The sequence below is a fragment of the Mytilus edulis genome, chromosome 2, assembly GCF_963676685.1.
Source record: "Mytilus edulis chromosome 2, xbMytEdul2.2, whole genome shotgun sequence".
Taxonomy (NCBI): domain Eukaryota; kingdom Metazoa; phylum Mollusca; class Bivalvia; order Mytilida; family Mytilidae; genus Mytilus; species Mytilus edulis.
The window spans coordinates 31,120,446-31,142,047 of NC_092345.1; the positions used below are offsets into that span (position 1 = coordinate 31,120,446).

Consider the following 21,602-nt stretch of genomic DNA (forward strand, 5'->3'; position numbering starts at 1 on the left):
TGTGCCCGTCCCAAGTCAGGAGCCTGTAATTCAGTGGTTGTCGTTTGTTTATGTGTTACATATTTGTTTTTCGTTCATTTTTTGTACATAGATAAGACCGTTAGTTTTTGTCGTTTGAGTTCTTTTACATTGTTATTTAAGGGCCTTTTATAGCTGAATATGCGGTATGGGCTTTGCTCATGTTGAAGGCCGTACGGTGACCTATAGTTGTTAATTTCTGTGTCATTCTGGTCTGTTGTGGAGAGTTGTCTCATTGGCAATCATACCACATCGTCTTTTTTTTAACATGTATTGCAATTTTTCTTGTCCCTCCTCAAGAAATATATGCAAGACAGGGATTATAGATACCACAGCAAGAGATTGCTCTGAAGTACAATCTCAAGGACACAACTGTAGTGGTGTGTACACTATTTTCCCTTCAAACGACATTAAGAAAGATGTTTGGTGTGATTTATATACACAAGGGGGTCGATGGACTGTGAGTATATTAACTTTAATCTCGCGATTTGTATTTTTGTATGTTTTTGTTTTTACACACTTAAACGTGATTGTCGGGTAAAGTTCTGAGAGTAAATGTTTGATTTCTTTACTAAACATTATTCATATAACTCCATGGCTTTCTTCTTAAATTCACAATTTTGGCTTGATTTTTGATCAAACCAGTTTTTTTCTCTGTGATTTTGTGATGAAGCCGACAATAAAAGCGCTGTGCATTTGATTTTTGTGTACTTGTACATCCCAACAACAAAGAGACACTATGGTCATTATGGCTACGTTTATATTGATATTTGTCAAGGATACAGTATCCTTAGTTTCCAAGAAGGCATGGCGATGCTATTTTCAAATAGGGCGCTGCTATTTTTAGCGTTCCGAATGCTTTTGAAAACATTTTTTAATGTTAAAAATATGAAATGGGATTTTTTTTGATTTTTTTTTTTTGAAACTTAGACTAAATAATTCAAAACTAGAACAGTGTAAGTCGGTTGAGAACTATTTTTGTTTGTTTGACGATATGTATGTCCGTTTCAAATGATTTATATTACCTTGGTGAATAACTGCATCTCTCTTGATTCACATCTGTTACTGTTTAGGTTTTTCTCTTTTTAAAAACTATATAAAAACCAGATGATATACCAAGTGATAGATATGTAGATGTAATATATTTTCAGTTGATGCTTTCTTTTTTGAGTGTCAGCTTGTGTCCGTTCTTGCAGTTCCATTTGCGGTGTCAATAAATTCATTCCTTTTAGGTCTCACACCACACATATTGATAATAATAAAGTGGCAAACGTTTTTTAAGTTTACTGTATCACAAGTTTTGATATAGAAGTATGAGTTTAATGCAGACAATAAAAATAGTGGTTGGCTAATTAATTGATTGTTTTTTAACGCCACTTTCAACAATATTGTGCTATCTCGTGAAGTTAGTCTAATTGGTGGAGGAAGCCGATAAGCCGGAGAGAACCAACGACCTTGATAGGAAACTGACAATCCTAGTCAATTAATAGGCTGTGTGTGGATAGACACACGCATATGCCACGTTATGCGTATATCTTAAACACAGCCAATGAATAAGTCGAGATCACCTGCCACGTGACAGGTTTGATATACAGTAGATAGACAAATTAGATTTCTCGGCCATGAGACCCCTATTAAAGACCCATATCGAACCCAACATTTTAAAAATATTTTTCAAAAAGTATACATTATTGAGGAATTTTGTTACTGCATAATGACCTCATTAATAGCTTCAATGTGTTAATTGGAAACAGATTTGTTCCTTGGAATTTTAATACTGAATTTAAGTTAATGTGTATGAAGACAATTGTTTTGTGTAATAAATATGCTAATTTTAAGAAAAAAAAAATCCCCTTTAAATATTAACTGCATACTGGTGGTTTACTCCTTTATTGTAAGTAGTTGAGCTACATATCGTTATTATAATCATAGTTATTGCTGTTATGATTTACTCTTACAGGTATTACAACAGAGAAGAAATGGTTTCGTTGATTTTGATAGGGTCTGGTCGCACTATGAAAATGGCTTTGGCGACCCTAACACAGAATACTGGATAGGTTTGTTCGATAAAGACGAATTTAACTACTAATATTTTAATTCAGTCCTTGTTTTAAAATTAAACTGCTTAAGTAGAGAAATACCGTAACACACTTGGTACAGTGGTGGAATCTAAATAGAGTATAAACATATTTCAATACTAAATTAATTTGATAAAGCCTCGGTCACACCTTAACGAATAGCTCGAATGGATGCCGATCGGATATTTTTTTCCAATCCGTTCATGTCCGTTAAACGTCCGTTCTTATCCGTTAGATGTCCGTCCATATCCGTTTCATGAACGTTTAATGTTCGTTTTATGCATGGACGTCCGTTCTGTCCGGTGAAAAATTTTGAGCATGTTCAAAACTTTGAACAAACGTCCAACGGATGAAGTGTCCGTTGAACGTCCGGTAGGAGTCCGTTTTATACGGTACTCGTCTGTTTCGTTTCCCTTTTGTATCCGTTACTTTTCAATTATACATCCGTTGGAGGTCCAACGAATAAAACGGATACCTACGGACTGTAAAACGGAAAAAAGCCAATTGAAAATGAATTGATATGTCAGGTTCCTTGAGTGTCATGAATGTCATGATAGATCTTGGAGTAAGAGCATGTCTTCACTACCAAGCAGCTTTTATTCATGCCCGACTGAACTTAAATGTTGCAAACTTAAACATACGAGTTGTCGAAAGGAGAAGAAGGAGAAGACAAGTAGATGGTGGACAAAATCATTGCTTAGTCCTGAGAAATATGTATTATTATTATCGCTTTTAATTTTCCACTTATCTTGTTCATTCGTATTATCCGGTACGCTTTCGTTAGGTGTCCGTTTACGCGGTACTTGTCCGTTGAATGTACGTTCGACTTCGACGTCCATTCTGTCCGGTACGTTTCCGTCTCTTGCACGTTGCAATCCTGTGAGCGTCAATTAGACATTTGTTACCCGTCCGTTTATTTGGTCAGTATACCAACGTTCACCAACCGGATACAAATTTTTTCAACGGACCACTTTTTGTCATCTGTTCGAGCTATCCGGTAAGGTGTGACTACAGCTAGAATAGTAATCATAACATTGACCATCTTATTTTGTAAAGGAAATGAGGCATTGTACCATTTGACACTTTCTGGTGGAAATGAATTGCTAATTCTTATGCAGACCTGGGATGGTGTTTGGAAGCATGCATATTATATCGGCTTTTGCATCGGCCATAAGAACGACAATTATAGGCTTCACTTATCGGAATACAGTGGCTCAGCAGGTAACTCTAGGAGTGAAGTTTACACCAAAAGTAAAATCACAAAAATACTGAATTCCGAGGGAAATTCAAAACGGAGAGTCCCTAATCAAATGGCAAAATCAAAAGTTAAAACACATCAAACGAATGGACAACAACTGTTCTATTCCTGACTTCGTATACTAGGCATTTTCCCATGTAGAAAATGGTGGATTGAACCTGGTTTTATAGCTAATTAAACTTCTTACTTTTCGACTCATCAAATTTCATAATATTGACAACGATACGTGTACAAAATAAACAGACACAATAGGTAAAAATGTCAAAAATACAGCAGTTAACAATGTGCTACAATCTTAATCCTCATACAGAAACTTCTCAGAAAGAATCAAAAGCAGCAAGCATTATCTTGTAGACTCATATTCCACTATACAGATGTGTCCTCTCACTTAATGTTCAAACGGTGAATATATTGAAAACATCTTTTTCATTTAACATGCCACATATGCAGTTAAGTCTCTTAATTATCTTCAATATCTTGACTTACACTTAGAAGTTGACATTGTGGGTTAATCTATGCGGAGTTAATTGAAAACAAAACCACTTGGGAAATGTGGAGAATTAAGCTTCCCAAATTTGAACTTTTATGTCATGTAGCAACATTCCAGCTGCACTAGCAAAGTCGTAAAGAAGGTGTACTCCTCTTGAAAGTATTACTAACGTCATAATGCGTTGCATGGCCGTTATGCAATTTCCATCATCTAAGAATTGATGTTTTCCCATGGTTGTCATCACCATCCCTCTTTCTATTTTGATGGTGAAATTACAAAATCAGACTTATTACAAAAAATTGTGTCAACAAGATCAACATTACGGGTTGTCATCAATAAACTCTGTAAAGATCTTAACTACCCCAGAATTTCAATTTCTAGGTGTAAGTCAAGATATTTAAGATACAATGTATGTAAGAGAAGTAACTGTATATACCATATAGCATCATTTATTGTATGTTTAGTGAATAAAATATGTTAAACATATTAATAATTTGGACCATTAATTGAGGTTAGAAACTGAAAAGTTCAATTAGTTTTTACACACTTGGCATAGACTAGTAATATTTCTTAATACATTTTACTCAAAGTTCCTTATGTTTCGAACACACATAGAAACAATGAAATTCGTCTTCAATACACTGACAGCAAATTGTACGTATACGATGTGACAAGTTAATCGTTTAGTACCGTCCAGGTTTAACTGCCAACGAATGATAAGAAAGTCTGAGTTTTGAAAGTGCTCTCTATATAATACATTATTTTTTACCAAAATATTTAGAATTTTTTTTAAGTTGATATTTGTTGTATACTTTTTTGTAGGTGACAGTCTGCTCAGTTTTGGTCAGGCGGGACAACAATTTAGTACACAAGATGTCGATAATGACCCCTGGGGCCCTAGGTTTAATCCTACCTACCATAAGGGAGGCTTTTGGTTTAAAAACTGTTGCAGGGCGGATTTGAATGGATTCTATTACAGTACTGGGGTTGAAGCAACAGATTCATGCCACTGGAGAACATTTACAGGTCTTCGAGAGTCTCTGAAAACCATCTATATGATGTTTCGATAATATTGTTAGTAAGAATACAACAATACGGACAAGTGTCACAGTGTGTAGAACAAAGAGAGTGAAACAAACATAAAAAAAATATAACCGCTTCTTTAAAATGAACGAAAACCATTTTTTTAAAAGTTTTTTAATGTTTCATTTCCGATTTTTATACTTTTGTATCTAACGTCACACGTAGGTCTTGTGTGGACAAAATACACTTCTGGCGTATTAAAATTTTGTACTTGTTGCCTTTTGTTAGCTGTTGTTCGTGTGATTCTTTGTCAATTGTGTTCTCCAATTTATTTATATTGTAGTCCTGTGTTGTCATTTTGATGTTATATTTCACATGGCCATAAAAGTGCGAGGTTTGGCATGCCACAAAACCAGGTTCAACCCACCATTTTTTCCTTTAAAAATGCCCTGTACCAAGTCAGGAATATGGCCATTGTTATATTATAGTTCGTTTCTGTGTGTATTACATTATAACGTTGTGTCGTTTGTTTTCTCTTATTTTTGAGTGTAAATTCACATTGCGATAAGACGTGTCACGGTTCTTGTCTATCCCAAATTCATGTATTTGGTTTTGATGTTATATATATATATGTTATATTTGTTATTCTCGTGGGATTTTGTCTATGTGTGTTTCATTTTAGTGTTATGTCGTTGTTCTCCTCTTATATTTAATGCGTTTCCCTCGGTTTTAGTTTGTTATCCCGATTTTGTTTTTTGTCCATGGATTTATGAGTTTTGAACAGCGGTATACTACTGTTGCCTTTATTTATACTTTGGAATTTTGCACTTAATCTTTTATCACACATTAAAATGTGTTGAATGTATATACTATTTAGCAGCGACAAAAGTTAGACTTTATTTGGACTTTATAACATTTTTTGGATTCAAGCGTCACTGGGTCCTTTGTAGACGAAACGCGCGTCTGACGTAAATACAAAAGATATTAAAAAAAGTTTTTTAAAACCTATGATTTAAAGGAGTAGGTTCAGTAAGACCCCTTTTTGGCCCCAAATTATAGCAGTTTTACAAAATTGTGAAAATGTTATCTTTAAGCTATATTTTGGAAAGTAAAATGCTTCTGCTACATAAATATGAGCTGTTTTTGACAAAACATTGCACAAATATCGCGTTCTAGCATCATTTAGTCCTGCTAAAATACTGAAATCTTCAAAATTTTAGCATTTTGGTTAATTTTTAGACGTTTTTTGTCAAAAATGAAAGAGGCCGCATTCGTGTTTATTAATAATATTGAAATGTAAGTTGTGATTGATGATAATACAAAATATATATAAAGGTTGAGGATGAACACGGATGCGGCCACTTTCGTTTTTAACAAAAACCATCTAAAAAATTACGTTTTTTTGGCATATTTGATAGATTTTTCATATTTAAGCTTGAATCAGAGGGTTTTTAATGACTAAACCAGTTAAAATCTTTCACATAAACTAATCGAATCAATTGAAATAGACACTGAAGTGTTTAAAAAGTGTTCAAAAACTTTCGTTAGATGAACCTGAAATTTGAGGCCAAAATCGGCCCTTACCAGACCTACTCCTTTTATCATTTTTTGGTTTATATCTTATTCAAATGTTGGTATATTTTATTCACTCCTATCTGTAACTTATAAATCTTTAGTTTCAAATGTTTACATAAAAATACGAGAAGTCAGGTTTGCAAATACATAGGCTGTCAATAAACAATTTGCTCACATTAACTAACAAAAAAGAAATTAATTAAGAACATTCTTTTTTTAACAAATATTAGCACCTTCCTCTCTGTTGTTTCCGATTGCATTTTTAAGTAAATTTTCTAGCAAAAGAAGAGAACGAGTACCAACGAGTACCAAGGGCCAAATTTCTGTAAAAGTCAAAATAATAAAAAGCTAGATCAGTGTCAAAGTTGAAGTGCATTCAAATGCAAGAAGTGCTCGCAATCCCGCAAAAATGAGGTGGGGTTATTTAAATATTTCTAATGCAAATACTATATGAGTGAATCCATAGCATTTCTTAAAAAATCAATCCTTAATGACGTGACAACAGTTTCGTTACTAAATCATTTGTAAAAAAGTCTGTTTTAAGGTTTGGTAACCGTTTGATGTGAATGATGTAATTTTTGTGCTTTGTACAGAATATAACAAAAACCCAGATGGGATGTGAAATACTGAACGCACAAGATGTCTGCACGTTGATTTATATTTACGAATGATGTCCTTGCACCGGTAATACCATTCGGTAAAAGTTTTACAATGTTGTGATATTGAAACCTCTGAGTTAATGATTTTTCAGTAATAATCGTGAAAATCAAATACAAACGTTGAGATATATAAACATCATACGATGATGCCGAGGGAACAATATGTAATTTGAAAATCAATATTTTGGTGACAAAAATTTAGTATTAAGATTCCCGTTAAAATTGTAGATATAAGGATCCAAGAAAGGGGAGTGTTTATTGTTCATATTAGTTTTTTGAAAGGTAAGTTAAACTGAAAAATCTCTTTCGGGTACACACTGATGCCTCCATTATTGAGAACGTAAATATCACCCTAATAGATATAGAAAGATGTGGTATGAGTGCCAATGAGACAATTCTCCATCCAAAATAACAATTTATAAAAGTAATGTCTAAATCAGACGTGTTTATGTTTTTATGATTTAAGTCAAGGATTGTTTTCATATAAAATACACTAATCTGCCAACAAATTGACCTATTATTCTCTGTTTCTTCATAAATGTTTGATTGTCTGTTTTTGTATGTACTTGTCCTTTTGATCCTCAAGTGTTTGATAAACTTATAGAGAATGATTTTAAATACGACAATCTCTGCTAGTTAAAACAGCTTGAGAGATGCCTTTTCATACTTAGATAGCTTTATATTTTCTCGTCTGAAAAAAAAAAGAAAATATTTAGTGTTTTTTTTTATAGTGATACCAGTTTCAACTATTGTTACAGCTAAAGTCACGTTGGGAAGAATAATTAAAGTTAAAAAGTTCCAGAACATTTATTAAATGTATCTCGGTCAATTTTGAAATGATAAAAAAAGATAAAAAGTAATAATAATACCCTTGATTTTGTAAAGAGATTTTTTTTTAAGAGGGGAACAAATCTATATAGAACGTTTCTTTTATCTGACAGTTAAATATATTCAAAAAGATTTGAAAAAATAAATATTTGTGGATTGTTTAATTAACAATCGATTTTTCCCCATACTTTTAATTATATATTTTTCTTTCAATATTATGTCACTATGTAATTTAATTGCATTGCTTATTTTTAGCTCTTTGCATCAAATATAAAATTCGAAATCTAATACTAATATATTTGTTCAATGTTTTTTTTTGTTATCCTGATGCACATTTAAGCCTTCAATAGCTTTACAAACATTCAGTTGTTAAAAGGGAGAACATTATAAAGCACAGTCTAGCGGCTGTGCGACTATTGCTCCAGGATTGTTTGTTTTAATCGTTTTTCAAAAAAAATGTTTGGACAAATGAGAAACTTTGCTACAGAAAAATTGTGTAATCCTTTAGAATGATTGCATAGGTCTTTTAAATTTATATTGGATTTCTTCGAAGATGTTGAGGATTTACAGTTTATTTTCCATAGTTTTATGCAATATCGAATTGGTCAAAACCACGATACAAAATCGTGCTCAAACTGCAAAACGAAATATACATTATGACAATGTATACAAGTCCGACAACTTATTGTGGACGGTAAAAAAATCAAGCGCTGTAGCCTGCATTGCCTCATGCGCAGACAGCATTGATTGTAGGTCTGTGGCATTTAATGGAAACGACCGCAGATGTCAAGCCTTCAACAAAGATTTTACCAATCAAGTTGTCACAGGAATTTCTGAAAGTGGATGGACTCATTATGAAGTTTACCAAGGTATACATTATGTGCAATGTTATATAATAGACTGGGGAAATTATTGCACATGTGATATTTACTTACCCGCGGAAAATTAATAGTTTCTTAAATTGGTAGGAAATTTCCAGATAACACCTGAACTTGCAACTTATTCATTTTAATTTGAAGTAAAACAGAATAGTACATGTTTGTCTAAATTGAGATATATATTTATATTTCTTGACGCATCAATAGCCAAGTAAGTTATTATCAACACCAAATTATCTTTTTCGAGGTACATTGACTCCACTTAATAGATATATAAAATACTTCATTATTTTCTAAACTTCACTGTTTTAACATATATAGCCATAATGACCATCTATTGCAAAATTTCTCTCCTCTCAGGAAATACACGCAAGACAGGAATTATAGCTACCACAGCAAGAGATTGTTCTGATGTACAATCTCAAGGTCACATTTGTAGTGGTGTGTATACTATCTCCCCTTCATACGACATTAAGAAAGATGTTTGGTGTGACTTATATACGCAAGGGGGTCGATGGACAGTGAGTATATGAAATCTCGCGGTTGTGAAAATAGTGAAATAACTAAAAATACTGAACTCTGAAGAAAACGAAAACAAAACGGAAAGTCCCATTATCAAATGGCACAATCAAATGATAAAACACATCAAACGAATGGACAACAATTGTAATATTCCTGACTTGGTACAGGCATTCTTAAATGTAGAAAATGGTGGATTGAACCTGATTTTAAAGCGTTAAACCTTTTGATTATGTATGTATAAAGTTAGGTTTTTTGCACGGTTCAGTAGGAATATGGGATAAAATTATGACAGTAGACCTTTGATTGTTTTGCCAGATGTATTTTTTTGAAATAACTCCACGGCTTTTTTTCTTCCATTCACAATTGTGTCGTCATCGATCTTCAGTTGGCAAAACCTACTCTCAAACTGATGCTAGGACTGTTTTTAACTTGCCGTTAGGTGATATTGGTTTTTGTTTGCTGCATGTTGAATACACTTACTTTGATTCTGATATGAAGAACAACAATTAATGCGCTGATCTTTTGCTTAAGGCGTGTTTTGCTGCGTATGTTTTGATTTTCTGTCATGTACCAAATATCCTTTTGTTTTTATGAAAAGCCTCCTCTGGTATTGTTTAGTACATACCGACAAAACGCTTCATGAAATAATTTAAAAGATGATGTCTATTTTTTTATGGATTGCTTTTTTAAAACATAGCTTAAATGTACCAAAATATTTGAAAGAGTATTTCTTTTTTAACTTTTTACTTCTTAAATTCAAAAAATAAAATGCGAAAGTCGGTTGAGAGCTAAATTGTTTGTTTGACGATAATTATGTTCGTTTTTAATGATTTATTTTCAATGGTGAATAAAGGAGGGACGAAAGATACCAAAGGGACAGTCAAACTCATAAATGTAAAACAAACTGACAACGCCATGGCTAAAAATGAAAAAAAAAACCAAACAAACAACAGCACACATGACACAACATAGAAAACTAAAGAATAAACAACACGAACCCCACCAAAAAACTAGGGGTGATCTCAGGTGCTCCGGAAGGGTAAGCAGATCCTGCTCCACATGTGGCACCCGTCGTATTGCTTATGTGATAACAAATCCGGTAAATAGTCTACTTCGGTAGGTCACATTCATGAAAGGGAAGTGGATTGTAGTTACGACGTAAGGAACATATTCGATATCATTTGTGAAACGGTTATTCCATAACGGTCAACCAACTCGTGATGGCGTCCGCAAAATTTACGAAGGGATGATTTCAACTTCACCATTTGGAACTCTTGGTTGAATAGCTTCCTTGTGAGCAGCAACCCTCTATCAAGAAAATCATGATAGGAAATGCAAGCACGGGAATATCGTATCAATTGGGAGATATATACCCCGTATGCAGGTGCTGCTGGAATGTTGCTACTTAGAAATGGAATAACTGCATCTAAAATTGAGAATGGAAATGGGGAATGTGCCAAAGAGACAACAACCCGACCATAGAGCAGACAACAGCAGAAGGTCACCAACAGGTCTTCAATGCAACGACAAATTCCAGCACCCGAAGGCGTCCTTCAGCTGGCCCCATAACAAATATATACTAGTTCAGTGATAATGAACGCCATACTAAACTCCAAATTGTACACAAGAAACTAAAAGTTAAAATAATACAAGTCTAACAAAAGATCTGTCTTTCTTCACATTGCTTTACTCTCTTCTGAACTCTAACATCTAATCCAATATTAATAGTTTTAGACCATGATATTCCCCGTGCTAACTGTCGTATCTAACAAATAGGATTACGTTTTCCTTACTATTGTGCAATTTACTTTCATCGATGGTTATTTTCCTTTCTTTTGGAGTGTTAGTTTATGTAATTTCTTGCAGTACCAATTTCTGTGTCAATAAATAAATTACTAATTTTACTTTCATTGCTATAATCTTTGTCACCACACGTATTGATAATAATCAAGTGGAAAACGTTCATAGTTGTATAACAAGTTTTGATGTAGAAGTATGATTTTACAGCTGACATTAAACAGATTGATTGATTTTTTTGTTATTTAACGCCACTTTCAGTGCTATTGTGCTATTTTGTCTAGTCAGTTTTTATTGGTGGAGCTGACGACCCGGTCTGAACCACCGACATTCGATTGGAAAGTTGACAATTATAGTCAATTAATAGGCTGTGTTTGGATATACGCATAAGGCGAACTATAGTTTGGTACCAATGAATGTTTGTTATTTATTTATCAAAATATATATAACTATAAAGGTACCTACAGGTAACCACATACAACCTTACGCGTATATTTTAAACACAGCTAATGAATAAGTCGAGATCCCCTACCACGTGACAGGTTTAGGATACAGTAGTTACACAAATTAGATCACTCGGCCAAGAGACCCCTTTCAAAGACCTATATCGAACACAACATTTTAAACATATTATTCAAAAAGATTGCTATATTCAGGAATTTTCCTTTAAGTGGTCACTGTTTACATAATTAATAGCTTCAACGTTTTATTTGGAAACAAAATTGGTTCTTTGAATTTTAATATTCATTTAAGTTAATCCGTAAGACAATTGTTTGGCGTAGTATTTCTTGTATATGTCAAAGGAGTAGGTCCGGTAAGGACCGATTTTGGCCTCAAATTTCAGGTTCACCTGACGAATGATTTTGACCACTTTTTAAACACTTAAGTGTCTATTTTATTTAAATTAATTAGTTTATGTGAAAGATTTTAACAGATTTGGTCATTAAAAACGATCCGATTCAAGCTCAAATATGAAAAATCTACCTAATATCCCGAAAAATGTCACTTTTCAGATGGTTTTGGGTAAAAATGAAAGTGGCCGCATCCGTGTTCATCCTCAACCTTTATATATGTTATGTATTATCATAAAATACAACTTACATTTCAATATTAAGGATGAAAACGAATGCGGCCACTTTCGTTTTACACGAAAACCGTCTAAAATTTAACTAAAATGCTAGAATTATGAGGATTTCAGTAATTTAGCATGACTTAATGGTGCTAGTACCGGATATATGTGCATTGTATTGTCAAAAACAGCCCATATTTATGTAGCAGAAGCATTCTACTGTCCAATAAATAACTAAAGGTTTACATTTTAACAATTTTGTAAAACTGCTATATTTTGGGGCCAAAAAGGGGTCTTACTGAACCTACTCCTTTCCCGGAAAAAAAGTCGCCCTTTAAATGATAAATATGAACTGCATGCTGGTGGTTGACCCCCTTATTGTATGTAGTTGAGCTACATATCATTATTATAATTATAATTATTGCTGTTATGATATACCATTACAGGTATTCCAACAGAGAAGAGATGGTTCCGTCGATTTTGATAGAAGCTGGTCGCACTACGAAAATGGCTTTGGTGACCCTAACACAGAATACTGGATAGGTTAGTTTGATAAAGACAAATTTGATTTAGTCCTTATTTCATCTTACTCTATCAGTGTATTTACACATTTCTGGCTTTCAGGTGTTATTGTCTGAGCGTTCCCAATGAAGGTTAATCTAGAAAAGCGCTTTGGAAGTACACAATCTAAATAAAAATGATTTCATATACATAATCTTTACTTTGAATATATGAAATCACACTTTATAAAGGAGTAGGTCAGGTAAGGACCGATTTTGGGCCTCCAATTTCAGGTTCATCTGACGAAAGATTTTGTACACTTTTTAAACACTTAAGTGTCTATTGCAGTTGATTCAATTAGTTTAAGTAAAAGATTTTAACTGATTTACTCATTAAAAACGCTCCGATTTGACCTTAAATATGAAAAATCTATCAAATATGCCAAAAAATATAACTTTTCTCAAAAATAAAAATGGCCGCATCCGTGTTCATCTTCAACCTTTACATATGTTATGTATTATCATCAAATACAACTAACATTTCAATATTAAGAATGGACACAGATGCGGCCTCTTTCATTCAAGACAAAAACCGTCTAAAATTTAACTAAAATGCTAAAATTGTGAAGATTTCAGTAATTTAGCATGACTTAATGATGCTAGTACCCGATATATGTGCATTGTACTGTCAAAAACAGCCCATATTCATGTAGCCGAAGCATTCTACTTTTAAATAAATAACTAAAAGTTTACATTTTAACAATTTTGTAAAACTGCTATTTTTTGGGGTCAAAAAGGGGTCTTACTTGACTTACTCCTTTATTGCTTCCAATGCGCTTTTATGGATTTATATTAATTGGGTAATTACTATTTAGTGTTCAGGTGTTTATGACTGCTTTATTCAACCAAAAAGTACAATCAAACTAGCAAAATAACACAAATCTGCAAAAACCACAACATTCAATAAAAATAATACTAAAACGTTGAAAAGTAAGCGACACAATGGCACAAAATGAAAAGAAATCGAGCGAACGAATTAATAATAATAATAATATCTTTATTTAGAGAGAGCAATTCATTTGGATTACACCAATTTAATTATCGTTTCATCTCGGCCTCTAGTAAGTGTTCTACACCTAATCTTTCAGTGCTTTTAACAAGTTCCTTAACTACTATTTAAGAGCTTATCATAAACTGTTGTAATAAAATATGTGAACATAGTGGAATTGACTATTTTTTCGTTTGAGATGAAGATTTTCCTTTGGCACCATCTTACGGTGTTTATTTTTCAAAGTTTGTTCGCTATGCCCGTGTCTGTTGTGACGTTTTTGATTTTAATGAACGTAATCTATGTATTACTGGTAAAATATTAAACCAGGGATTTCGTTACCATGACTTACTTAAAACCTTTACTAAAATTTTCCATAGATATAAAGATTTGGTTTTGGTGTCTGTAGAAAACTTATTTCAAACGGTAAAGCACATCCTCACTTTTACGGAAATGTTGTTAACCTTGCCTGGAAATTTAGAAATGATCCTGGTAAACTTATCGCTCCTTTAAATAAACTTATTCTTAAAGGTTACCAATCCAACACTGTAATAAGATCATTGAGTATTGTTTTTATTGGTATAAATATTGATTTTGTAATCAGTAAATTAAAAGCAAACTAAATATTACTAGTATGTTATATACATATACACATTCATGAACCTACAATCTGTCGATACCTGTTTCTTGGCATTGCACAAGGTCATGTTTTTCTCTGACTGTATATGACGTCTTTACACTAAATCCATTGGATGTTGGATTTGTACGAATTTATCATTTAGTCTTAGATGCATGATTTTTTTATTAGTTGTTAGTGGCTTTGAACTAACTGTCAGTTAACTGGGAGTACTCTCAGATCTGTACCTAGTGTCGTTTTGGTGTTGGGATGTATAAGTACCCGGCCACGTCCACATGTATTATTGTCCATCTGATGAGTTAAGCCCTTTTCAACTGATTTTTATAGCTCGTGCTTATGCTGTACTTTTATACCACTGTCCCATGTTAGGGGAGGGTTGGGATCCCACTAACATGTTTAACCCCGCCACATTCTGTATTAATGTGACTGTGCCAAGGCAGGAGCCTGCAATTCAGTGGTTGTTGTTTGTTTATGTGTTACATATTTGTTTTTCGTTCATTGTTTGTATATAAATTAGGCCGTTAGTTTTCTCGTTTGAATTGTTTTACATTGTCATTTCGGGGCCGTTTATAGCTGACTGTGCGGTATGGGTTTTGCTCATTGTTGAAGGCCGTACGGTGATCTATATTTGTTAATTTCTGTGTCATTTGGTCTATTATGGAGAGTTGTCTCACTGGCAATCATATCACATCTTCTTTTTTTTACATAAACTATAAACAGAAAAGTTATTCAGGGACGTAAGATCTACAAATAAGTCAACTTGACCAAAATTGTCAATTGCCCCTATAAGGAGTTATTGCCCTTTATGGACAATATTACACAATCTGTTTATGTTTTCTAACTTCAAAAAAATCTTCTCAAATGAATCTACTATAGATTTTGAATGTTATTTCCTAGTACGTCAAGAAACATAGCCACTATGACTAAAATGGAACATATGGGTAAAATGCATTTATTTGCGTTTGAAGTAAATATGACAGATGCAAAGAACATTTAAATGGCATTTTCAAGCCACTCATTAATATATAATGAAAAGCAAAAATAATCATTGGTGAGCGATTCAGGCTCTTGGGAGCCTCTTCTTCTAAGTGCAAAGGTCCTCAGTTGCCACCCAATAGTCCTATAACAGTATTTCTCTAAATATTGTGCTATTTTTACATTTCTCCTCACTAGTGAAAAATTTGTTCTCGGCAAATGATTGGTCGAAATTCAGTTATGACGTCAAATGTTCTTGAATTCTTGTGTATTATCCTATTGTGACGTCATGAAAAAAGACGACCATGCCTGATGACGTCACATATAAAGAACACAACTTTCGGTAATTCTCTGAAAAAGGAAGGATAAAAATCAATAAAGAAACACATTTCACAACTTTAAACACCTTGTATCACGATATTTCTCCACTCTCATCAGTTAAATTTAAATTATTTAAAAAGCTCGGCAAGCCTCACGCTTTAAATTTTAAATGTTACTGTCTCGAGGGGGGAAATATCGTAACACACTTGATGCAGTGGTGAAATCTATATTTCTCTTCTCTAGAGAAAACATTGTTCCTGGCAAATGATCGGTTGAACATCAATTATGACGTCAAAATGTGTTGATTTCTTTTATCTTTTAAATCTCCCATTGTAACGTCATAAACAATGGCGACAATCCCTGATGGCGCCACATTCAAAGAACATTACTTTCAGAAAATCTTTGAAAAGAAAGGACTAACTTTGTTTAGATATCGTATAAAAATTACGAGACAAACAGATTCGACCACTGTTTCTCGTGAATTACGACATTTCCCCACTTTCAACAGTTACATTAAAATGTAAAACGCGAGACTTGTCGAGCTTTTTGAATATTCAAATGAAAAAATCTCGACAAGCCTAGCGTTGAAAATTTTAAAATTAAACTGTTTCAAGTGAAGAAATACTGTAACACACTGGTGCAGTGGTTGAATCTATATAAAGTATAAAATATATTTCAATATCATATTAATTTCGTAATTAATTATTACAATGACCATTTTATTTTGTAAAGGAAATGAGGCTTTGTACCATTTGACATTTTCTGGTGGAAATGAATTGCTTATTTTGATGCAGACCTGGGATGGTGTATGGAAGTATGCACATTATACCGACTTTTATATCGGACATAAGAACGACAATTATACGCTTCACTTATCGGAATACAGTGGCACAGCAGGTAAGTCTAGGAGTGCAGTTAACTCAACATGGTTCAACTGTCATGTGAGACGACGAATCAACAATACAGATGGAGGCGATAACTAGGCTTAAAAAGATGAAAATTTAAAAACAGAGACACTCATGTAGCCGACAATAACAGCTTATTAGCGATGGACTACTTTGCTCATAAGAAAGCTCTAAAATAGGGTTTTCATATAATTTTTAATTTGTGAGATTTTTTTTTCATTCTTTGTATTTTGTCTGCTTATCAAATATGGAAATATCTTTATTCACAAATGTCTAAATAAAAAAAAGAAGGAAACAAATCAATTAAGGTACTGACCATTTAGTCGGGAACAAATAAATATATACTACCATGACACTTACACAAAAACAAACCTGAATAATTAAAGTTCTGATTTATGTTTCTGTGGAATTTCAACGTAAAATGAGGAACTAGACATTGCTTAACTGTATTTATAACAAATTTACATAAGTGTCTTTACAAACAAAGTAACGTAAAGTGCTCTACGTACCTCTTTTAAACACTTAACATTAATTTTATCAACAATCAAATACGGGCTTCAAAGCTACTGTGAAAACACATACCAGAACTAAGGTGTGTTACAAATTTAAATACTGAAGAGCTCAATGATCTTTTAGCGTACATATAATCTAAATCTTTCATCTTGTAACATTATTAGAATATTTGGCGTCGGTGCATTTACAGTTGTGGTACTCGTTGTTAAATTAAATGACCGTTTGAAAGAATAAGTCCATATTCATTTCATTTATAAGAAGGGCCAACACAGATACAAACATCTTGTTTTAGAAAGGGATAATTCATACTTTGTAAAAAGTCACTCTGATTCAAGCATAAACATATTATGAAATAATAATAACGTTACTTATATCCCCGCAATAGATGCACATTTCGACAAAAAGTGTCTATTAAGTGATGCTCGAGGTAAAATAGTTTTGAAATCTACAACTGATATATCTTAAAGGTATTTGATTTTCTTAAAGTTTTAATAACTTGTTTTTCATCAAACTACCAGCATTTCTATCGAGACCAACAGTAAACTCTTCTTGCAAATGCTTTCCTTCATTCATATTACGTAATCATCATACAGAAACTATTCAGATAGAAATAAAAGTAGAAGGCATTGACTCATAGACTATTGTTCCACTATACAGATGTGTCCTCTTACTAAATGGTTCAAATGGTGAATATGTTGAACAAATCTTTTTCATTAAACATACAATAAAGGATGCTACATATACTGTGAAGGCTCTTAATATCTTCAATATATTGACTTACACTTAGAAGTTGACATTGTTAGTCAGTTAAGATCCATGCAGAGTTAATTGAAGACAAAACCATGTGGAAAATGGGGAGAATTTAGCTTCCTAAATTTGAACATTTAGCTGCACTGGCAAAGTCGTGAAGATGGGGTCCTTCTTGTGTTACTAATTTCATCATGCGTTTCAGACTTATAACCAAAATGTGTGTTACCAATGATCAACATGACGATAGCAACTGGTAAAGCAGGGTCGGCTAATGGCGGGTCCGAGCAGTTAAGATCACACTTATTTTAGTATGAATTCTTGTTGACATAATTTTTGTTATGTGGTGCTTTCTGGATTGGTGACACATTGATTTTTTTACCATGGCATTGTCAATTTCTTTTAAGTCATGAAATTTGAATGTCACCTTGGTAGCCTCCTTCCCTTTTTTTTCAAATTCTTTACTGCCTTGATCTTTACAGTTTATCAGTGCCAATTAAAAATTTCATAGTAAACAGACAGAGAATGTTCATGTTATCATATTGTCTATGATTTTTAATGCAGTAAATATATAATTTCCTTAATTGGTTTGCTGTTAGATGTTCTTGAAACTCAAAAGTTCAATAAAATTTAAACATACTTGGCCCAGACCATTAAGATTTCCTAATAAATTTTACTCTAATAAAAAAAAGAAGATAGGAATGATTGCCAATTAGAATACTCTCCATAAGAGACCAAATGACACAGAAATAAACAGCAATAGGTCACTGTACGACCTTCAACAATGAACATAGGCAATACCGCATATTCAGCTATGAAAGACCACAATATCACAAATGAAAACAATTCAAACAAGAAAACTAAGGGCTTTATTAAGGTACGAAAATGAACGAAAAACAAATATGTAACACATCAACAAACGACAACCACTGAATTACAGCTCCTGTCTTGGGAAATGCACATATATACAGATTGTGGTGGGTTAAACTCGTAAGTGGGATCCCAAACCTTCCCAAATCTAGGTCAGTTGTGTAACAGTACAATATATGAACGAACTTTATAAATCAGTTGAAAAAGGCTAAACTTGTCAGAAGGGTATAAATAGAAATACATATATAAAGAAACATAAAGTGGACATGGCAGGGTAAGTTCCTTAAATTCCGGACACACTCAGATAACATGGAATTCGTCTTCAATACACTGACGGCAAATTGAACATGTATATACGGCGGGACAATTCAATTCATTGGTAGTTTCCAGTTTCAACTGTCAGCGAATAAAAAGGAAGTTTTAGTTTTAAAAGTTCTCTCTCTATAGTACTTTATTTTTAACTAACTATTTTAAATGTTTTATGAAGTGTTGATGGTAATGGTATACTTCTTTGTAGGTGACAGTCTGCTGATCTCTGGCCAGGCGGGACAACAATTCAGTACAAAAGATGTCGATAATGATGGCTGGCCCTTGAGCTGTAATCCGTACTTCCATAAGGGAGGGTTTTGGTTTAAAGGCTGCTGCAGTGCTGACTTGAATGGATTTTATTACAGTTCTGGGGTTGATGCCGTAGATTCATGCCACTGGAATTCATTTACAGGTGCTCGTGAGTCTTTGAAAACCATCTTTATGATGACTCGATAATGTTGTTAGTACGTCTACTACAATAAACACAAGTGTACATAGTTTTACGAACAAAGAAAGTGAGAGAATAAAAAAACTCTAATTTTGTTTTGAACATATAAACATGAAATTCTAGTCATGACTGTTTCAATTCTATTTTTAAAAGTACTTTTGGTAATTTTACAATGTACCTTTTACCTTTTGCGTTTTTGGCGTATTGAATTTTAAACCTGATGCCTTTTGTTATCCATTAATCATATGTTGCTTTGTATGTTGCCTTTATTTATCTAATACGTTCCATTCTCCTATTTATTTGTATTGTAGTCCTGTAATATTATGTTGTCATTTCAATGTTATATTTAACATTGCCATTAAAGTGCGAGGTTTGGCATGCCACAAAACCAGGTTCAACCCACCATTTTTATCTTTAAAAATGTCCTGTACCAAGTCAGGAAAATGGCCATTGTTATATTATAGTTCGTTTCTGTGTGTGTAGCATTTTAACGTCGTGTTTCCGTTGTGTCGTTTGTTTTCTCTTATATTTGAGTGTGAATTCACATTTCTATAAGACGTGTCACGGTACTTTTCTATCCCAAATTCATGTATTTGGTTTTGATGTTATATTTGTTATTCCCATTGGATTTTGTCTAATGCTTAGTCCGTTTCTGTGTATGTTACATTTTAATGCTGTGTCGTTGTTCACCTATTATATTTAATGCGTTTCTCTCAGTTTTAGTTTGTTACCCCAATTTTGTTTTTTGTCCATAGATTTACTAGTTATGAACAGCGGTATACTACTGTTTATTTTTACTACCTTTATTTACCACACTCGTTCATATGTTGAAAAAAATAATTTCTTGCATCCGACGCGCTATATTCGATGTTCCTGCATGAGGAACGCTCGAAGCTGAATTTTTAGAAACCAAGAATGTATAATATTCTAAAAAGTTGAAGAGTTTCATGACCAAAAAAAGGAACTGAAATAATAACAAAATTCATTTAAGGGCAACTTTGCCTGAGTGATTTGAAACCTTATTTTTTAATTGAGAATTTATAAACGGACAGTTTAAAAAAATGTTATTAATCATGTCAGTACTTATCAAAGATTGATTACTGAGCTGATAATACCCTGGGGACTGAAAGTCCAACCACAGAGGTTTCGACCCAGTGCTTTAAAAATGTAAGCAACACGTTAATATTATTTTTGCGTCCAAAGTGCATACAATAAATTGAAACATGTGTTTTAAACTTCATGTTAATATCTTATACATTTTTTTGTTTTATTTATTTAGATATGTAACGATTTAATTCATAGTTTCAAATATATATATATTGAAAAAGAATAAGACAGGTTTGTAAATTCAATAAATGATAAGCACTTTTTTAAACCGAATATTGGCATTTTCCTTTCGGTATTTTCTGATTATTTCTGAGAGTAAAGGTGAACGAAGAAAAAAAAAACAATGGGCAACTTATTGTGAGCAATGGAAAGCTAAATCAGCGTCGAAGTTGAAGATCATTGCAAACCGAAGTGTGTCGAATCCGACCAAAACCAAATATGCCTGGTGTTCAAAAACCATGATTATCTCTAAGAAGCATATTTACCCAATATTATATGTAATTTCAACGGAAAAAAATTGGTGCTGAATACTGAGACAGGAATAATCTCTGTGACGAAAAAAATTCATCGCAATGACATGACACAGTCGTTGTGAAAACTTTCTATTATTGACAACAGTCCTATTATTAGTATTCCAGACGTATTTTTCGTCCCTATAGATTCATATTACAGTCACCAGTGTTAAAGTCATTTGAAACGAGCCTCTGGTAATTATATATAATGTTAAGGAAATTTTAGAACCAATGCAACAATATGTACAAAACTTAGCTATCTGTACAATTTGTTTTAACATTTACTTTCAATGCGTAACGTAAAACCATCAAATATTTCATTCTACCAAAAACATGATAATTTCCTTTGTTACCTAATAAACAATGATTACTATTTTTCCAAAAAAAACAAACACAAAAAATCCGTAAAAATGTGATATTTCAACAGTACTGTTAAGAAAAATAATAAAAACAATATTCTTATTTTTCTTAATGACATTACATTATAAAAACATACTCTTTAAATGATAAAAACA

The 21,602-nt window shown here is 33.0% G+C and overlaps 2 protein-coding genes across 2 annotated transcripts; both read left to right on the forward strand.

Annotated features, from left to right (window-relative positions):
• Nucleotides 1-248: 248 nt before the first annotated feature.
• LOC139510539 (angiopoietin-related protein 6-like) lies at nucleotides 249-5,113 on the forward strand. The gene is made up of 4 exons (XM_071297104.1): nucleotides 249-478; nucleotides 1,979-2,075; nucleotides 3,153-3,317; nucleotides 4,667-5,113. The coding sequence occupies exons 1-4, from the start codon at nucleotides 287-289 to the stop codon at nucleotides 4,912-4,914; spliced, it is 702 nt and encodes a 233-aa protein (XP_071153205.1). The 5' UTR covers nucleotides 249-286; the 3' UTR covers nucleotides 4,915-5,113.
• Nucleotides 5,114-8,248: 3,135 nt separating this feature from the next.
• On the forward strand, nucleotides 8,249-19,587 carry LOC139510540 (angiopoietin-related protein 6-like). The gene is made up of 4 exons (XM_071297105.1): nucleotides 8,249-9,328; nucleotides 12,642-12,738; nucleotides 16,409-16,573; nucleotides 19,229-19,587. The coding sequence occupies exons 1-4, from the start codon at nucleotides 9,134-9,136 to the stop codon at nucleotides 19,474-19,476; spliced, it is 705 nt and encodes a 234-aa protein (XP_071153206.1). The 5' UTR covers nucleotides 8,249-9,133; the 3' UTR covers nucleotides 19,477-19,587.
• Nucleotides 19,588-21,602: the final 2,015 nt, after the last annotated feature.

Coding starts and splice junctions, on each gene's coding strand:
- LOC139510539 (XM_071297104.1), top strand. CDS start 287: ATGTATTGCAATTTTTCTTGTCCCTCCTCAAGAAATATATGCAAGACA. Junction 479..1,978: donor CACAAGGGGGTCGATGGACT/GTGAGTATATTA, acceptor TTACTCTTACAG/GTATTACAACAGAGAAGAAA. Junction 2,076..3,152: donor TAACACAGAATACTGGATAG/GTTTGTTCGATA, acceptor TATTTTGTAAAG/GAAATGAGGCATTGTACCAT.
- LOC139510540 (XM_071297105.1), top strand. CDS start 9,134: ATGACCATCTATTGCAAAATTTCTCTCCTCTCAGGAAATACACGCAAG. Junction 9,329..12,641: donor CGCAAGGGGGTCGATGGACA/GTGAGTATATGA, acceptor ATACCATTACAG/GTATTCCAACAGAGAAGAGA. Junction 16,574..19,228: donor GGAATACAGTGGCACAGCAG/GTAAGTCTAGGA, acceptor ACTTCTTTGTAG/GTGACAGTCTGCTGATCTCT.